The sequence below is a fragment of the Tachypleus tridentatus genome, chromosome 8 (genome assembly GCF_004210375.1).
Source record: "Tachypleus tridentatus isolate NWPU-2018 chromosome 8, ASM421037v1, whole genome shotgun sequence".
NCBI lineage: Eukaryota > Metazoa > Arthropoda > Merostomata > Xiphosura > Limulidae > Tachypleus > Tachypleus tridentatus.
Window position 1 is genome coordinate 151772473 of NC_134832.1, and position 15442 is coordinate 151787914.

Genomic DNA, 15442 nt, shown 5'->3' on the forward strand with positions numbered 1-15442 from the left:
TGGCCAAAGTACTACCTTTGGTTTGTTCAGCTCTCTATTACCATACTACAGTGGCCAAAGTACAACCTTTCGTTTGTTCAGCTCTCTGTTACCATACTACAGTGGCCAAAGTACGACCTTTGGTTTGTTCAGCTGTCTGTTACCATACTACAGTGGCCAAAGTGTGACCTTTGGTTTGTTCAGCTCTCTGTTACCATACTACAGTGGCTAAAGTACTACCTTTGGTTTGTTCAGCTCTCTTTTACCATACTACAGTGGCTAAAAAGTACGACCTTTGGTTTGTTCAGCTCTCTGTTACCATACTACAGTGGCCAAAGTACAAACTTTGGTTTGTTCAGCTCTCTTTTACCATACTACAGTGGCCAAAAAGTACGACCTTTGGTTTGTTCAGCTCTCTGTTACCATACTACAGTGGCCAAAGTACAACCTTTGGTTTGTTCAGCTCTCTGTTACCATACTATAGTGGCCAAAGTACGACCTTTGGTTTGTTCAGCTCTCTGTTACCATACCACAGAGGCCAAAAAGTACTACTTTGGTTTGTTCATCTGTCTATTACCATACTACAATGGCCAAAGTACTACCTTTGGTTTGTTCAGCTCTCTGTTACCATACTACAGTGGCCAAAGTACGACCTTTGGTTTGTTCAGCTCTCTATTACCATACTACAGTGGCCAAAGTACGACCTTTGGTTTGTTCAGCTCTTTGTTACCATACTACAGTGGCCAAAAAGTACTACCTTTGGTTTGTTCAGCTTTCTGTTACCATACTACAGTGGCCAAAGTACAACCTTTGGTTTGTTCAGATCTCTGTTACCATACTACAGTGGCCAAAGTACTACCTTTGGTTTGTTCAGCTCTCTGTTACCATACTACAGTGGCCAAAGTACAACCTTTGGTTTGTTCAGCTCTCTCTTACCATACTACAGTGGCCAAAGTACTACCTTCAGTTTGTTCAGCTCTCTGTTACCATACTACAGTGGCCAAAGTAAAACCTTTGGTTTGTTCAGCTCTCTGTTACCATACTACAGTGGCCAAAAAACGACCTTTGGTTTGTTCAGCTCTCTGTTACCATACTACAGTGGCCAAAGTACAACCTTTGGTTTGTTCAGATCTCTGTTACCATACTACAGTGGCCAAAGTACTACCTTTGGTTTGTTCAGCTCTCTGTTACCATACTACAGTGTCCAAAGTACTACCTTTGGTTTGTTCAGCTCTCTGTTACCATATTACAGTGGCCAAAGTACAACCTTTGGTTTGTTCACCTCTCTGTTACCATACTACAGTGGCCAAAAAGTACGACCTTTGGTACAGTGGCCAAAGTACAACCTTTGGTTTTTTCAGCTCTCTGTTACCATACTACAGGGGCCAAAGTACGACCTTTGGTTTGTTCAGCTCTCTGTTACCATACTACAGTGGCCAAAGTACGACCTTTGGTTTGTTCAGCTCTCTATTACCATACTGCAGTGGCCAAAGTACAACCTTTCGTATGTTCGGATCTCTGTTACCATACTACAGTGGCCAAAGTACTACCTTTGGTTTGTTCAGCTCTCTGTTACCATACTACAGTGGCCAAAGTACTATCTTTTGTTTGTTCAGCTCTCTTTTACCATACTACAGTGGCCAAAAGTACGACCTTTGGTTTGTTCAGCTCTCTGTTACCATACTACAGTGGCCAAAGTACTACCTTTGGTTTGTTCAGCTCTCTGTTACCATATTACAGTGGCCAAAGTACAACCTTTGGTTTGTTCACCTCTCTGTTACCATACTACAGTGGCCAAAAAGTACGACCTTTGGTACAGTGGCCAAAGTACAACCTTTGGTTTTTTCAGCTCTCTGTTACCATACTACAGTGGCCAAAGTACGACCTTTGATTTGTTCAGCTCTCTGTTACCATACTACAGTGGCCAAAGTACGACCTTTGGTTTGTTCAGCTCTCTGTTACCATACTACAGTGGCCAAAGTACTACCTTTGGTTTCTTCAGCTTTCTATTACCATACTACAGTTGCCAAAGTACAACCTTTGGTTTGTTCAGCTCTCTATTACCGTACTACAGTGGCCAAAGTACTACCTTTGGTTTGTTCAGCTCTCTATTACCATACTACAGTGGCCAAAGTACAACCTTTGGTTTGTTCAGCTCTCTGTTACCATACTACAGTGGCCAAAGTACGACCTTTGGTTTGTTCAGCTGTCTGTTACCATACTACAGTGGCCAAAGTGTGACCTTTGGTTGTTCAGCTCTCTGTTACCATACTACAGTGGCTAAAGTACTACCTTTGGTTTGTTCAGCTCTCTTTTACCATACTACAGTGGCTAAAAAGTACGACCTTTGGTTTGTTCAGCTCTCTGTTACCATACTACAGTGGCCAAAGTACAAACTTTGGTTTGTTCAGCTCTCTTTTACCATACTACAGTGGCCAAAAAGTACGACCTTTGGTTTGTTCAGCTCTCTGTTACCATACTACAGTGGCCAAAGTACAACCTTTGGTTTGTTCAGCTCTCTGTTACCATACTACAGTGGCCAAAGTACGACCTTTGGTTTGTTCAGCTCTCTGTTACCATACCACAGAGGCCAAAAAGTACTACCTTTGGTTTGTTCAGCTCTCTATTACCATACTACAGTGGCCAAAGTACAACCTTTGGTTTGTTCAGCTCTCTGTTACCATACTACAGTGGCCAAAGTACTACCTTTGGTTTGTTCAGCTCTCTGTTACCATACTACAGTGGCCAAAGTACAACCTTTGGTTTGTTCAGCTCTCTGTTACCATACTACAGTGGCCAAAGTACTACCTTCGGTTTGTTCACCTCTCTGTTACCATACTACAGTGGCCAAAAAGTACGACCTTTGGTACAGTGGCCAAAGTACAACCTTTGGTTTTTTCAGCTCTCTGTTACCATACTACAGTGGCCAAAGTACTACCTTTGATTTGTTCAGCTCTCTGTTACCATACTACAGTGGCCAAAGTACGACCTTTGGTTTGTTCAGCTCTCTGTTACCATACTACAGTGGCCAAAGTACAACCTTTCGTTTGTTCAGCTCTCTGTTACCATACTACAGTGGCCAAAGTACGACCTTTGGTTTGTTTAGCTCTCTATTACCATACTACAGTGGCAAAAGTACAACCTTTGGTTTGTTCAGCTCTCTATTACCATACTACAGTGGCCAAAGTACAACCTTTCGTTTGTTCAGCTCTCTGTTACCATACTACAGTGGCCAAAGTACAACCTTTGGTTTGTTCAGCTCTCTGTTACCATACTACAGTGGCCAAAGTACAACCTTTGGTTTGTTCAGATCTCTGTTACCATACTACAGTGGCCAAAGTACTACCTTTGGTTTGTTCAGCTCTCTGTTACCATACTACAGTGTCCAAAGTACTACCTTTGGTTTGTTCAGCTCTCTGTTACCATATTACAGTGGCCAAAGTACAACCTTTGGTTTGTTCACCTCTCTGTTACCATACTACAGTGGCCAAAAAGTACGACCTTTGGTACAGTGGCCAAAGTACAACCTTTGGTTTTTTCAGCTCTCTGTTACCATACTACAGGGGCCAAAGTACGACCTTTGGTTTGTTCAGCTCTCTGTTACCATACTACAGTGGCCAAAGTACGACCTTTGGTTTGTTCAGCTCTCTATTACCATACTGCAGTGGCCAAAGTACAACCTTTCGTATGTTCAGATCTCTGTTACCATACTACAGTGGCCAAAGTACTACCTTTGGTTTGTTCAGCTCTCTGTTACCATACTACAGTGGCCAAAGTACTACCTTTTGTTTGTTCAGCTCTCTTTTACCATACTACAGTGGCCAAAAGTACGACCTTTGGTTTGTTCAGCTCTCTGTTATCATACTACAGTGGCCAAAGTACAACCTTTGGTTTGTTCAGATCTCTGTTACCATACTACAGTGGCTAAAGTACTACCTTTGGTTTGTTCAGCTCTCTGTTACCATACTACAGTGGCCAAAGTACTACCTTTGGTTTGTTCAGCTCTCTGTTACCATATTACAGTGGCCAAAGTACAACCTTTGGTTTGTTCACCTCTCTGTTACCATACTACAGTGGCCAAAAAGTACGACCTTTGGTACAGTGGCCAAAGTACAACCTTTGGTTTTTTCAGCTCTCTGTTACCATACTACAGTGGCCAAAGTACGACCTTTGATTTGTTCAGCTCTCTGTTACCATACTACAGTGGCCAAAGTACGACCTTTGGTTTGTTCAGCTCTCTGTTACCATACTACAGTGGCCAAAGTACAAACTTTGGTTTGTTCAGCTCTCTTTTACCATACTACAGTGGCCAGAAAGTACGACCTTTGGTTTGTTCAGCTCTCTGTTACCATACTACAGTGGCCAAAGTACAACCTTTGGTTTGTTCAGCTCTCTGTTACCATACTACAGTGGCCAAAGTACGACCTTTGGTTTGTTCAGCTCTCTGTTACCATACCCCAGAGGCCAAAAAGTACTACCTTTGGTTTGTTCAGCTCTCTATTACCATACTACAGTGGCCAAAGTACAACCTTTGGTTTGTTCAGCTCTCTGTTACCATACTACAGTGGCCAAAGTACTACCTTTGGTTTGTTCAGCTCTCTGTTACCATACTACAGTGGCCAAAGTACAACCTTTGGTTTGTTCAGCTCTCTGTTACCATACTACAGTGGCCAAAGTACGACCTTCGGTTTGTTCAGCTCTCTATTACCTTACTACACTGGCCAAAGTACTACCGTTGGTTTGTTCAGCTCTCTGTTACCATATTACAGTGGCCAAAGTACAACCTTTGGTTTGTTCACCTCTCTGTTACCATACTACAGTGGCCAAAAAGTACGACCTTTGGTACAGTGGCCAAAGTACAACCTTTGGTTTTTTCAGCTCTCTGTTACCATACTACAGGGGCCAAAGTACGACCTTTGGTTTGTTCAGCTCTCTATTACCATACTGCAGTGGCCAAAGTACAACCTTTCGTATGTTCGGATCTCTGTTACCATACTACAGTGGCCAAAGTACTACCTTTGGTTTGTTCAGCTCTCTGTTACCATACTACAGTGGCCAAAGTACTATCTTTTGTTTGTTCAGCTCTCTTTTACCATACTACAGTGGCCAAAAGTACGACCTTTGGTTTGTTCAGCTCTCTGTTATCATACTACAGTGGCCAAAGTACAACCTTTGGTTTGTTCAGATCTCTGTTACCATACTACAGTGGCCAAAGTACTACCTTTGGTTTGTTCAGCTCTCTGTTACCATACTACAGTGGCCAAAGTACTACCTTTGGTTTGTTCAGCTCTCTGTTACCATATTACAGTGGCCAAAGTACAACCTTTGGTTTGTTCACCTCTCTGTTACCATACTACAGTGGCCAAAAAGTACGACCTTTGGTACAGTGGCCAAAGTACAACCTTTGGTTTTTTCAGCTCTCTTTTACCATACTACAGTGGCCAAAGTACAACCTTTGGTTTGTTCAGATCTCTGTTACCATACTACAGTGGCCAAAGTACTACCTTTGGTTTGTTCAGCTCTCTGTTACCATACTACAGTGTCCAAAGTACTACCTTTGGTTTGTTCAGCTCTCTGTTACCATATTACAGTGGCCAAAGTACAACCTTTGGTTTGTTCACCTCTCATTTACCATACTACAGTGGCCAAAAAGTACGACCTTTGGTACAGTGGCCAAAGTACAACCTTTGGTTTTTTCAGCTCTCTGTTACCATACTACAGGGGCCAAAGTACGACCTTTGGTTTGTTCAGCTCTCTGTTACCATACTACAGTGGCCAAAGTACGACCTTTGGTTTGTTCAGCTCTCTATTACCATACTGCAGTGGCCAAAGTACAACCTTTCGTATGTTCAGATCTCTGTTACCATACTACAGTGGCCAAAGTACTACCTTTGGTTTGTTCAGCTCTCTGTTACCATACTACAGTGGCCAAAGTACTACCTTTTGTTTGTTCAGCTCTCTTTTACCATACTACAGTGGCCAAAAGTACGACCTTTGGTTTGTTCAGCTCTCTGTTATCATACTACAGTGGCCAAAGTACAACCTTTGGTTTGTTCAGATCTCTGTTACCATACTACAGTGGCTAAAGTACTACCTTTGGTTTGTTCAGCTCTCTGTTACCATACTACAGTGGCCAAAGTACTACCTTTGGTTTGTTCAGCTCTCTGTTACCATATTACAGTGGCCAAAGTACAACCTTTGGTTTGTTCACCTCTCTGTTACCATACTACAGTGGCCAAAAAGTACGACCTTTGGTACAGTGGCCAAAGTACAACCTTTGGTTTTTTCAGCTCTCTGTTACCATACTACAGTGGCCAAAGTACGACCTTTGGTTTGTTCAGCTCTCTGTTACCATACTACAGTGGCCAAAGTACGACCTTTGGTTTGTTCAGCTCTCTGTTACCATACTACAGTGGCCAAAGTACAACCTTTGGTTTGTTCAGCTCTCTATTACCATACTACAGTGGCCAAAGTACAACCTTTCGTTTGTTCAGCTCTCTGTTACCATACTACAGTGGCCAAAGTACAACCTTTGGTTTGTTCAGCTCTCTGTTACCATACTACAGTGGCCAAAGTACTACCTTTGGTTTCTTCAGCTTTCTATTACCATACTACAGTTGCCAAAGTACAACCTTTGGTTTGTTCAGCTCTCTATTACCGTACTACAGTGGCCAAAATACTACCTTTGGTTTGTTCAGCTCTCTGTTACCATACTACAGTGGCCAAAGTACTACCTTTGGTTTGTTCAGCTCTCTATTACCATACTACAGTGGCCAAAGTACAACCTTTGGTTTGTTCAGCTCTCTGTTACCATACTACAGTGGCCAAAGTACGACCTTTGGTTTGTTCAGCTGTCTGTTACCATACTACAGTGGCCAAAGTGTGACCTTTGGTTGTTCAGCTCTCTGTTACCATACTACAGTGGCTAAAGTACTACCTTTGGTTTGTTCAGCTCTCTTTTACCATACTACAGTGGCTAAAAAGTACGACCTTTGGTTTGTTCAGCTCTCTGTTACCATACTACAGTGGCCAAAGTACAAACTTTGGTTTGTTCAGCTCTCTGTTACCATACTACAGTGGCCAAAGTACGACCTTTGGTTTGTTCAGCTCTCTGTTACCATACCACAGAGGCCAAAAAGTACTACCTTTGGTTTGTTCAGCTCTCTATTACCATACTACAGTGGCCAAAGTACAACCTTTGGTTTGTTCAGCTCTCTGTTACCATACTACAGTGGCCAAAGTACTACCTTTGGTTTGTTCAGCTCTCTGTTACCATACTACAGTGGCCAAAGTACAACCTTTGGTTTGTTCAGCTCTCTGTTACCATACTACAGTGGCCAAAGTACTACCTTTAGTTTGTTCAGCTCTCTGTTACCATACTACAGTGGCCAAAGTAAAACCTTTGGTTTGTTCAGCTCTCTGTTACCATACTACAGTGGCCAAAGTACAACCTTTGGTTTGTTCAGCTCTCTGTTACCATACTACAGTGGCCAAAGTACTACCTTTGGTTTGTTCAGCTCTCTGTTACCATACTACAGTGGCCAAAGTACGACCTTCGGTTTGTTCAGCTCTCTATTACCTTACTACACTGGCCAAAGTACTACCGTTGGTTTGTTCAGCTCTCTGTTACCATATTACAGTGGCCAAAGTACAACCTTTGGTTTGTTCACCTCTCTGTTACCATACTACAGTGGCCAAAAAGTACGACCTTTGGTACAGTGGCCAAAGTACAACCTTTGGTTTTTTCAGCTCTCTGTTACCATACTACAGTGGCCAAAGTACGACCTTTGGTTTGTTCAGCTCTCTGTTACCATACTACAGTGGGCAAAAAGTACTATTTTTGGTTTGTTCAGCTTTCTATTACCATACTACAGTGGCCAAAGTATGACCTTTGGTTTGTTCAGCTCTCTGTTACCATACTACAGTGGCCAAAGTACGACCTTTGGTTTGTTCAGCTCTCTGTTACCATACTACAGTGGCCAAAAAGTAATACCTTTGGTTTGTTCAGCTCTCTATTACCATACTACAGTGGCCAAAGTACTACCTTTGGTTTGTTCAGCTCTCTGTTACCATATTACAGTGGCCAAATTACAACCTTTGGTTTGTTCACCTCTCTGTTACCATACTACAGTGGCCAAAAAGTACGACCTTTGGTACTGTGGCCAAAGTACAACCTTTGGTTTTTTCAGCTCTCTGTTACCATACTACAGTGACCAAAGTACGAGCTTTGGTTTGTTCAGCTCTCTGTTACCATACTACAGTGGTCAAAAAGTACTACCTTTGGTTTCTTCAGCTCTCTATTACCATACTACAGTGTCCAAAGTATGACCTTTGGTTTGTTCAGCTCTCTGTTACCATACTACAGTGGCCAAAGTACGACCTTTGGTTTGTTCAGCTCTCTGTTACCATACTACAGTGGCCAAAAAGTACTACCTTTGGTTTGTTCAGCTCTCTATTACCATACTACAGTGGCCAAAGTACTACTTTTGGTTTGTTCATCCCTCTGTTACCATACTACAGTGGCCAAAGTACAATCTTTGGTTTGTTCAGCTCTCTATTACCATACTACAGTGGCAAAAGTACGACCTTTGGTTTGTTCAGCTCTCTGTTACCATACTACAGTGGCCAAAGTACGATTCTTGGTTTGTTCAGCTCTCTGTTACCATACTACAGTGGCCAAAAAGTACTACCTTTGGTTTGTTCATCCCTCTGTTACCATACTACATTGGCTAAAGTACAATCTTTGGTTTGTTCAGCTCTCTATTACCATACTACAGTGGCAAAAGTACGACCTTTGGTTTGTTCAGCTCTCTGTTACCATACTACAGTGGCCAAAGTACAACCTTTGGTTTGTTCAGCTCTCTGTTACCATACTACAGTGGCCAAAGTATGACCTTTGGTTTGTTCAGCTCTCTGTTACCATACTACAGTGGCCAAAGTACGATCTTTGGTTTGTTCAGCTCTCTGTTACCATAGTACAGTGGCCAAAAAGTACTACCTTTGGTTTGTTCAGCTCTCTATTACCATACTACAGTGGCCAAAGTACTACCTTTGGTTTGTTCAGCTCTCTGTTACCATACTACAGTTTCCAAAGTACAACCTTTGGTTTGTTCAGCTCTCTGTTACCATACTACAGTGGCCAAAAAGTACTACCTTTGGTTTGTTCAGCTCTCTATTACCTTACTACAGTGGCCAAAGTACTACCTTTGGTTTGTTCAGCTCTCTGTTACCATACTACAGTGGCCAAAGTACAACCTTTGGTTTGTTCAGCTCTCTGTTACCATACTACAGTGGCCAAAGTACTACCTTTGTTTTGTTCAGCTCTCTCTTACCATACTACAGTGACCAAAGTAATAGCTTTGGTTTGTGCAGCTTTCTGTTACCATACTACAGTGGCCAAAGTACTACCATTGGTTTGTTCAGCTCTCTGTTACCATACTACAGTGGCGAAAGTACTACCTTTGTTTTGTTCAGCTCTCTGTTACCATACTACAGTGACCAAAGTAATAGCTTTGGTTTGTTCAGCTCTCTGTTACCATACTACAGTGGCCAAAGTACTACCTTTGGTTTGTTGAGCTCTCTGTTACCATACTACAGTGGCCAAAGTACTACCTTTGGTTTGTTCAGCACAATGTGATTTATCAATTTTGCACTCTACTTTTTGGGTTTGTTATGGTACTGTCTGCCTTTTTTTGGGTGGTCAAGGATTTTGCCAGACTTATGCATGTTTGAGAGTTGTGCTTCCACTGTTACATGGATGATTGGTTTCTGTTAGCTTATTCTGAACTGGAGTCACCAAATACTCCCATCTAATTTGGATTGGTTGATCAAGTTGGAGAAATCCTTCCTTGTTCCTACCCAATATCCATTTGAGTGTTTTGTTCACTCATCTCAGTCAGGCCCAACATTTTCCTCTTCAACTCTGTTCCATGGAGCTGGCATTCAATAATACCTTTACTGCTTCCTTTATTACTGCTTATAAGGTCCTATTTCTTTTGGAGATGTGGTTCTCTCTATGATGGAATTTATTCCCATGGGTCATGGTCATATAAGATCCCTTTAATGGACTCTTCATGACCAATGGAACTATGTACAGAATGCATTGGATATTTCTATCACCCTTCCTCTTTTCCTTGTAGATGATTTGCATTTGTCATTGAACAAAGTTCACACTTCACTAGATATTTCATGTTATCCTCTCATTCAGAATTACATATTTTTATGGACAGTTTGATTCATTGTTTGGGGGCATTGGTCAAGCAGCAAACATGTTTAGGTAAATGGTCTATGAGAGAATGGTCTTACCAAATCAGTCTCCTAGAACTTTTTACTGTCCACCAGGCTTTGGATCATTTTCATCACCTTTCCTGCAGTCATCTATTTATTATTTATAGAGACAATTTTACAATAATAGTATGTATCAATCACCAGGGGAGCTCCCATTCTCATTTCATTTGTTGTTAAATGTTGGATCTCCTTTTTTTATCCCACATGCATAGTATTCATTTACTTGTGTATTATGTTCCAGGTGGTTTCAACCTTGTTATGAATCATCCTTCACACCCAAAAAAAATATTTGATGTAGTTGTCTCTTGATCTTTAGGTTTTCTAGTGGTTATACACTCGGGTGTGTACTCCATATGAGGATGCATTTTCCATTATCCTCAATACCACTGCAAGATCACTCATAGGTTTTTCCTTGCAATATATTTGCTTCATAAATATGCCCGTTCTGGACTGTACCAATCCATGAACTTCATGTGTAAAGCAGAAAGGGTGTAATTGACAGAAGTCTTTTAAAAATATGCTACATCTCTGCATGGGCTTCTCAGAGAGATATTATAGTTTTGGAGTGAGCTAGCATAATGATTTGGATCCCTCATCCCATCTTCACATGGATGTCAGTTCCTGTAGTTCAGTTTTGAATTTAGAGCTGAACCAATTAACATCATGTTCTCATACATAAAGTATGATTAGAATCCCTTATTCTACCCCCACATGGATGTTGGTTCCTGACAGTTGAGTTTCTGAATCAGAGCTGAACAAATCTATGTGGTGTACTCACATGTGTTTCAGAATCTGTGTTGTATACTCACATGTGTTTCAGAATCTATGTTGTATACTCACATGTGTTTCAGAATATATGTGGTGTACTCACATGTGTTTCAGCATATATGCAGTTCATCCCTTTCATTTGAAATCTCTTATGCTACTCCTGCATGGAAGTCAGTTTTCAGAAGCTGAGTTTTGGATTTAGAGCTGAACCAGTCAACATGAGTTTTCATGTATCTTCAGAGGGTGCCTGGTGGTTCACTTATTTTGCCTTCATGAACACTACTCTGGTATTGTGGGTCACTATGGGTGCATTTGTTCGTTGCTCTACTTATTCCTCATGTGCTAACTTTTGATGTTTTTGCACTGAGGACATTACTCTATTCTATTTGGTTTAAGTGGGATATCTCTGTATTTTGCTCTGTTCACATACACCATGTTTTTATATCAGTGGTGGGAATGTCTTCCACTGGCCAGCTGAATTTTGGATGAAGTATGATCCTCTTTCCTTCTTCTCCCCTGCAAGGATGTCGGGTCCTGGCAGTCTAATTTTGGAAGCAATTGACTTACTGTGTATTGTCTGTCATACCCTAGCCACACCACACTTTGGAGTACATGTCTTCTTCTATCCACATTTTGTTCAACATGGATGGAGATTGAAATTGTTATATAATGTAGTTAGGATCATTGCTCAACCATTTTCTCTTCCATTGTTATGTGCTCCTCTGAATTGTCTGCCCAGATATGTCTCACCTTTTCCACATCTGGGCAAAGAATATAACTGGCGAAAAGTGGTGTGATCTCTCATATATATTCCTCATATTAGAGGGTTCCCTCACAAGGGTGTCCTTTGGATGCCTCTCTTGCACTGGTGCCACTACTTATTAAACATGGGGTGTTGTGTATGTGTATAGAAGTGAGGTAGGACCTTGCTAAAAATTATTATCTTCCTACACTCATACTTACCCCTCAGAAGTAACTGTCTATTGGAAATATATTTTTAGTGTAGGAAAACTGTAATGTTCCTTACACATCAGTTTCTACTTACTACTTTCCTGTGAGTCATTCTATTTTTTGACACTTGTATGTCAAAGTGGTGATATTGTGATATAAAATAGTTTTTATAACAATGTTACTTTTTGCTTTATTTTCTTAGAAATTCTGTGAAAAACTAGCTTTGAGCTTGCTAGATTTGTGTATGTATGACTTTTGGAAATCCGTTTCCCCATACATTTGTATTGTAAAAGTAAAATCAGAATACAGTGCTTTGCAGATGTATTCACTCCCTGCAATACTTTCACATTTTATTGCTGTGTGAGCTTGAAATTTTTATAAAACTTTGAAAGGGGACTTTAAGATTCACACAACATATTCCAAACTGAGAAAGCTAAAAAATATTGATATTATCCAAGTAATGAAATAGAAACCCTATAACCTGAGCACTTTCAAAGATGGACCTTTCTTTTTCAGGTCTGCCTTTCAAAAGTGCTCAGGTTAAAGGGTTTTAATTTCATTTCTATCAAGTCTTTTTGAACCTACATGAACATGAATTATCTATAAGTTAGTCTTTTAAAGAAAATTAGAATATTCAATTGCATATGTATCAAACTCCTTTGCTACAGCAACCCTAAATCCGTGTAGGTACGAAATGTTAGATTGAAAGGTAAAACACTTAGTATAATAGTCTCTGTCTGTAATCAATGTGGTTTAACTTGACTTCAGGGTAAATGCATCTGTTCAACCCACAACTCACATAATGATATGACAAACCAACCAAGAACACCAAAGAGCTTTCCAAACAAGTCAAGAAGAAAGTGGTAAGGAAGTACAGATTAGGAGAAGGTTACAAGAAGATTTCAAGGTTGATTATTTTTCCTTTGAATACAGTGAAGTACATCATTAAAAAATGTAATAATGTGCTTCATACTACTCAGTTACTATCCAGATCAGGTTATCTTTTCAAACTAAGCAATGAATTAAACAAGAAACTGGTTAGAAATACTCCTGTGAAGCCAACAGTGACCTTGAAAGAAATGCAAAGTTCCATGTCTTAGATGGGAGTCAGTGTTCAAATATTGACAATATCCTCGTCTTTACACAAAGCTGGCATGCATGGGTGAGTGGCAAGGAAGAAGCTGTTACTGAAAATGAATCGTCTTAAATGTAATATGGAGTTTGTGAGAAAGCATGTAAATGATACTATAGACATGCAGTAGAAGGTTTTTGTGGTCACAACAGACAAATATTCAAACAGAACATCATCCAGTCAACACCATCCCAGTTGTCAAGTATGGTTCTGGCAGCATCATGTTATGGAGATGATTCTCATCAGTAGAGACTGGAAGCTTGTCAGGTAAGAGGAGAAGATGGATGATACAAACTACAGGTGAATGCTAGAGAAAAACCTGCTTGAGTCAGATAATAATTTAAAACTGGGTCAAAATTTCACATTTTGGCAGAATAATAACCAGAGGTACAAGGTTAAATCCATAGTGGAATGATCTCAGTATAAGAAAGTGAATGTCTTAGAGTGGCTTAGTCAAAATCCTGACTTGAATCCAATGGAAAAATTTATGGTAAGACTTCAAAACTGCTATCCATCAATAATCAACAATGAATTTGTCAGAACTGGAGCAATTTTGTGAGGAAGAATGGACAAAAATTACACCATTCCATTCTGCAAAGATGGTAGAGACCTAACCGAAAAGACTAGCAGCAGTAAATCCTGCCAAAGCTGCTTCCACCAATTACTGACTTAGAGAGCTGAATATTTATGCAATCAGAAAATTTTAACTTGTATATTTCCTTTTCAGATTTTGTTGACATTCAGCCTGCTTTCACACATAACAGTGTTACATTTGACCATTAGAATTTTGAATAAAAACAAGTTTATTAATCATTGTTTACATAATTTATATTTCATAAAAATATGACATTATTGATAGGTGAACACTTTTGTAATAACTGGATATTAAAACAAAGTTTATATAAATCATTTTCTTTTCTTTTCCATAGTTTTACATATTTTGTAATTTTTTTTTACTAAAGGAATTGGAGAAAGCTTGGAAGTTAGTTGATGGAGCACGAGAAAAAGAACAACGTGGAAGAGAAACTATACAGATGTTGAAAGTTGAAATATCTAATTTGACCAAACTAGCAGAGAAAGGCAGTAGTCTTCACAAATCTGATAAAAAGTGTGTATACTTTTGAAAGGAAAATTTTTATTTTCATATAAATAGACTATAAAATATATGAAACAAAACATATAACACATGTCAGAAGATAGGGTGTTCACTAATAAGATAAAACACAATATCGTCTACAGCAGTTAGTGAAGAAAAAAATCACAGTAAATGGAACAACTCTCAGTAGCTTGATGTCAGAAAAACTGATTTTGACGCATTTTTACATTTTCTTCAGTATCATTGTCTTCTGGCAGGAAACAACTTTAACCAACTTCAGCCAACTATCATATTTAAAGTTAAATGGGAAACGATGACCAACTTCATTTCTTGGATGTTTTGATAACCTGAAAAACAAAAAACCAGTCTGATCAATGTACCACAAACTGAAAAATTCTTTAAGTTCTATTCACTTCTTTTTGTGTCATCATAAGCTGCTCAAAACATCTGTTATTTCTTCATTTTGTCTTAAAGCATATAGAGTATTCTACCCAACAAGGCTTGAACATAAAATGAAAAGTATCTTTTCTGTTTTCAAAGAACTACATTTTTCACACATTTTGTTACAAACTGCCACCTCAAAGAAAGAAAAACCTTGTTCCATGAATATAAAGGAAGGTCAATGATATTGGATACAACACTAATATTGAACCCTTTGAGAAAACATTATGGAAGAATAACTTTAGAATCATATACAGATATCCAAACACCATTAAAAATAACCTAACAACAAAAATTTTATACAAAACAGATAACTGCATAAAAAAGAAGAATCATGAAAAGCTGCTTGCTCAAATGTCTCTCTGATTTTGACATCTCCCAAGGTCACTGGGAGATGACCTCCTGTGTCCTTAAGGGTATTCTAAGATCAGGGGGTCATGTTGGCATTTGTTAACCCCTTTCTTCCTGCCAGATGACAATATGAGACTAAAGAGGAAGCATCAGTATGTCAAATCTAGTTTCTCTGATACCAGATGCCAATATGAGACTAAAGAGGAAGCATCAGTATGTCAAATCTAGTTTCTCTGATACCAGATGACAATATGAGACTAAAGAGGAAGCATCAGTGTGTCAAATCTAGTTTCTCTGATACCAGATGACAATATGAGACTAAAGAGGAAGCATCAGTATGTCAAATCTAGTTTCTCTGATACCAGAGGACAATATGAGACTGAAGAGGAAGCATCAGTATGTCAAATCTAGTTTCTCTGATACCAGATGGCAATATG

At 39.7% G+C, this 15442-nt stretch overlaps 1 protein-coding gene across 1 annotated transcript in view; it reads left to right on the plus strand.

Moving 5' to 3' along the window:
- Positions 1-15442, plus strand: part of LOC143223751 (cilia- and flagella-associated protein 58-like) — a 100358-nt gene that overhangs the window by 10896 nt on the left and 74020 nt on the right. Inside the window, exon 4 of the mRNA XM_076452141.1 lies at positions 14080-14225. Within this exon, the coding sequence (XP_076308256.1) occupies positions 14080-14225 (146 nt within the window). The remainder of the gene's footprint in view (positions 1-14079; positions 14226-15442) is intronic.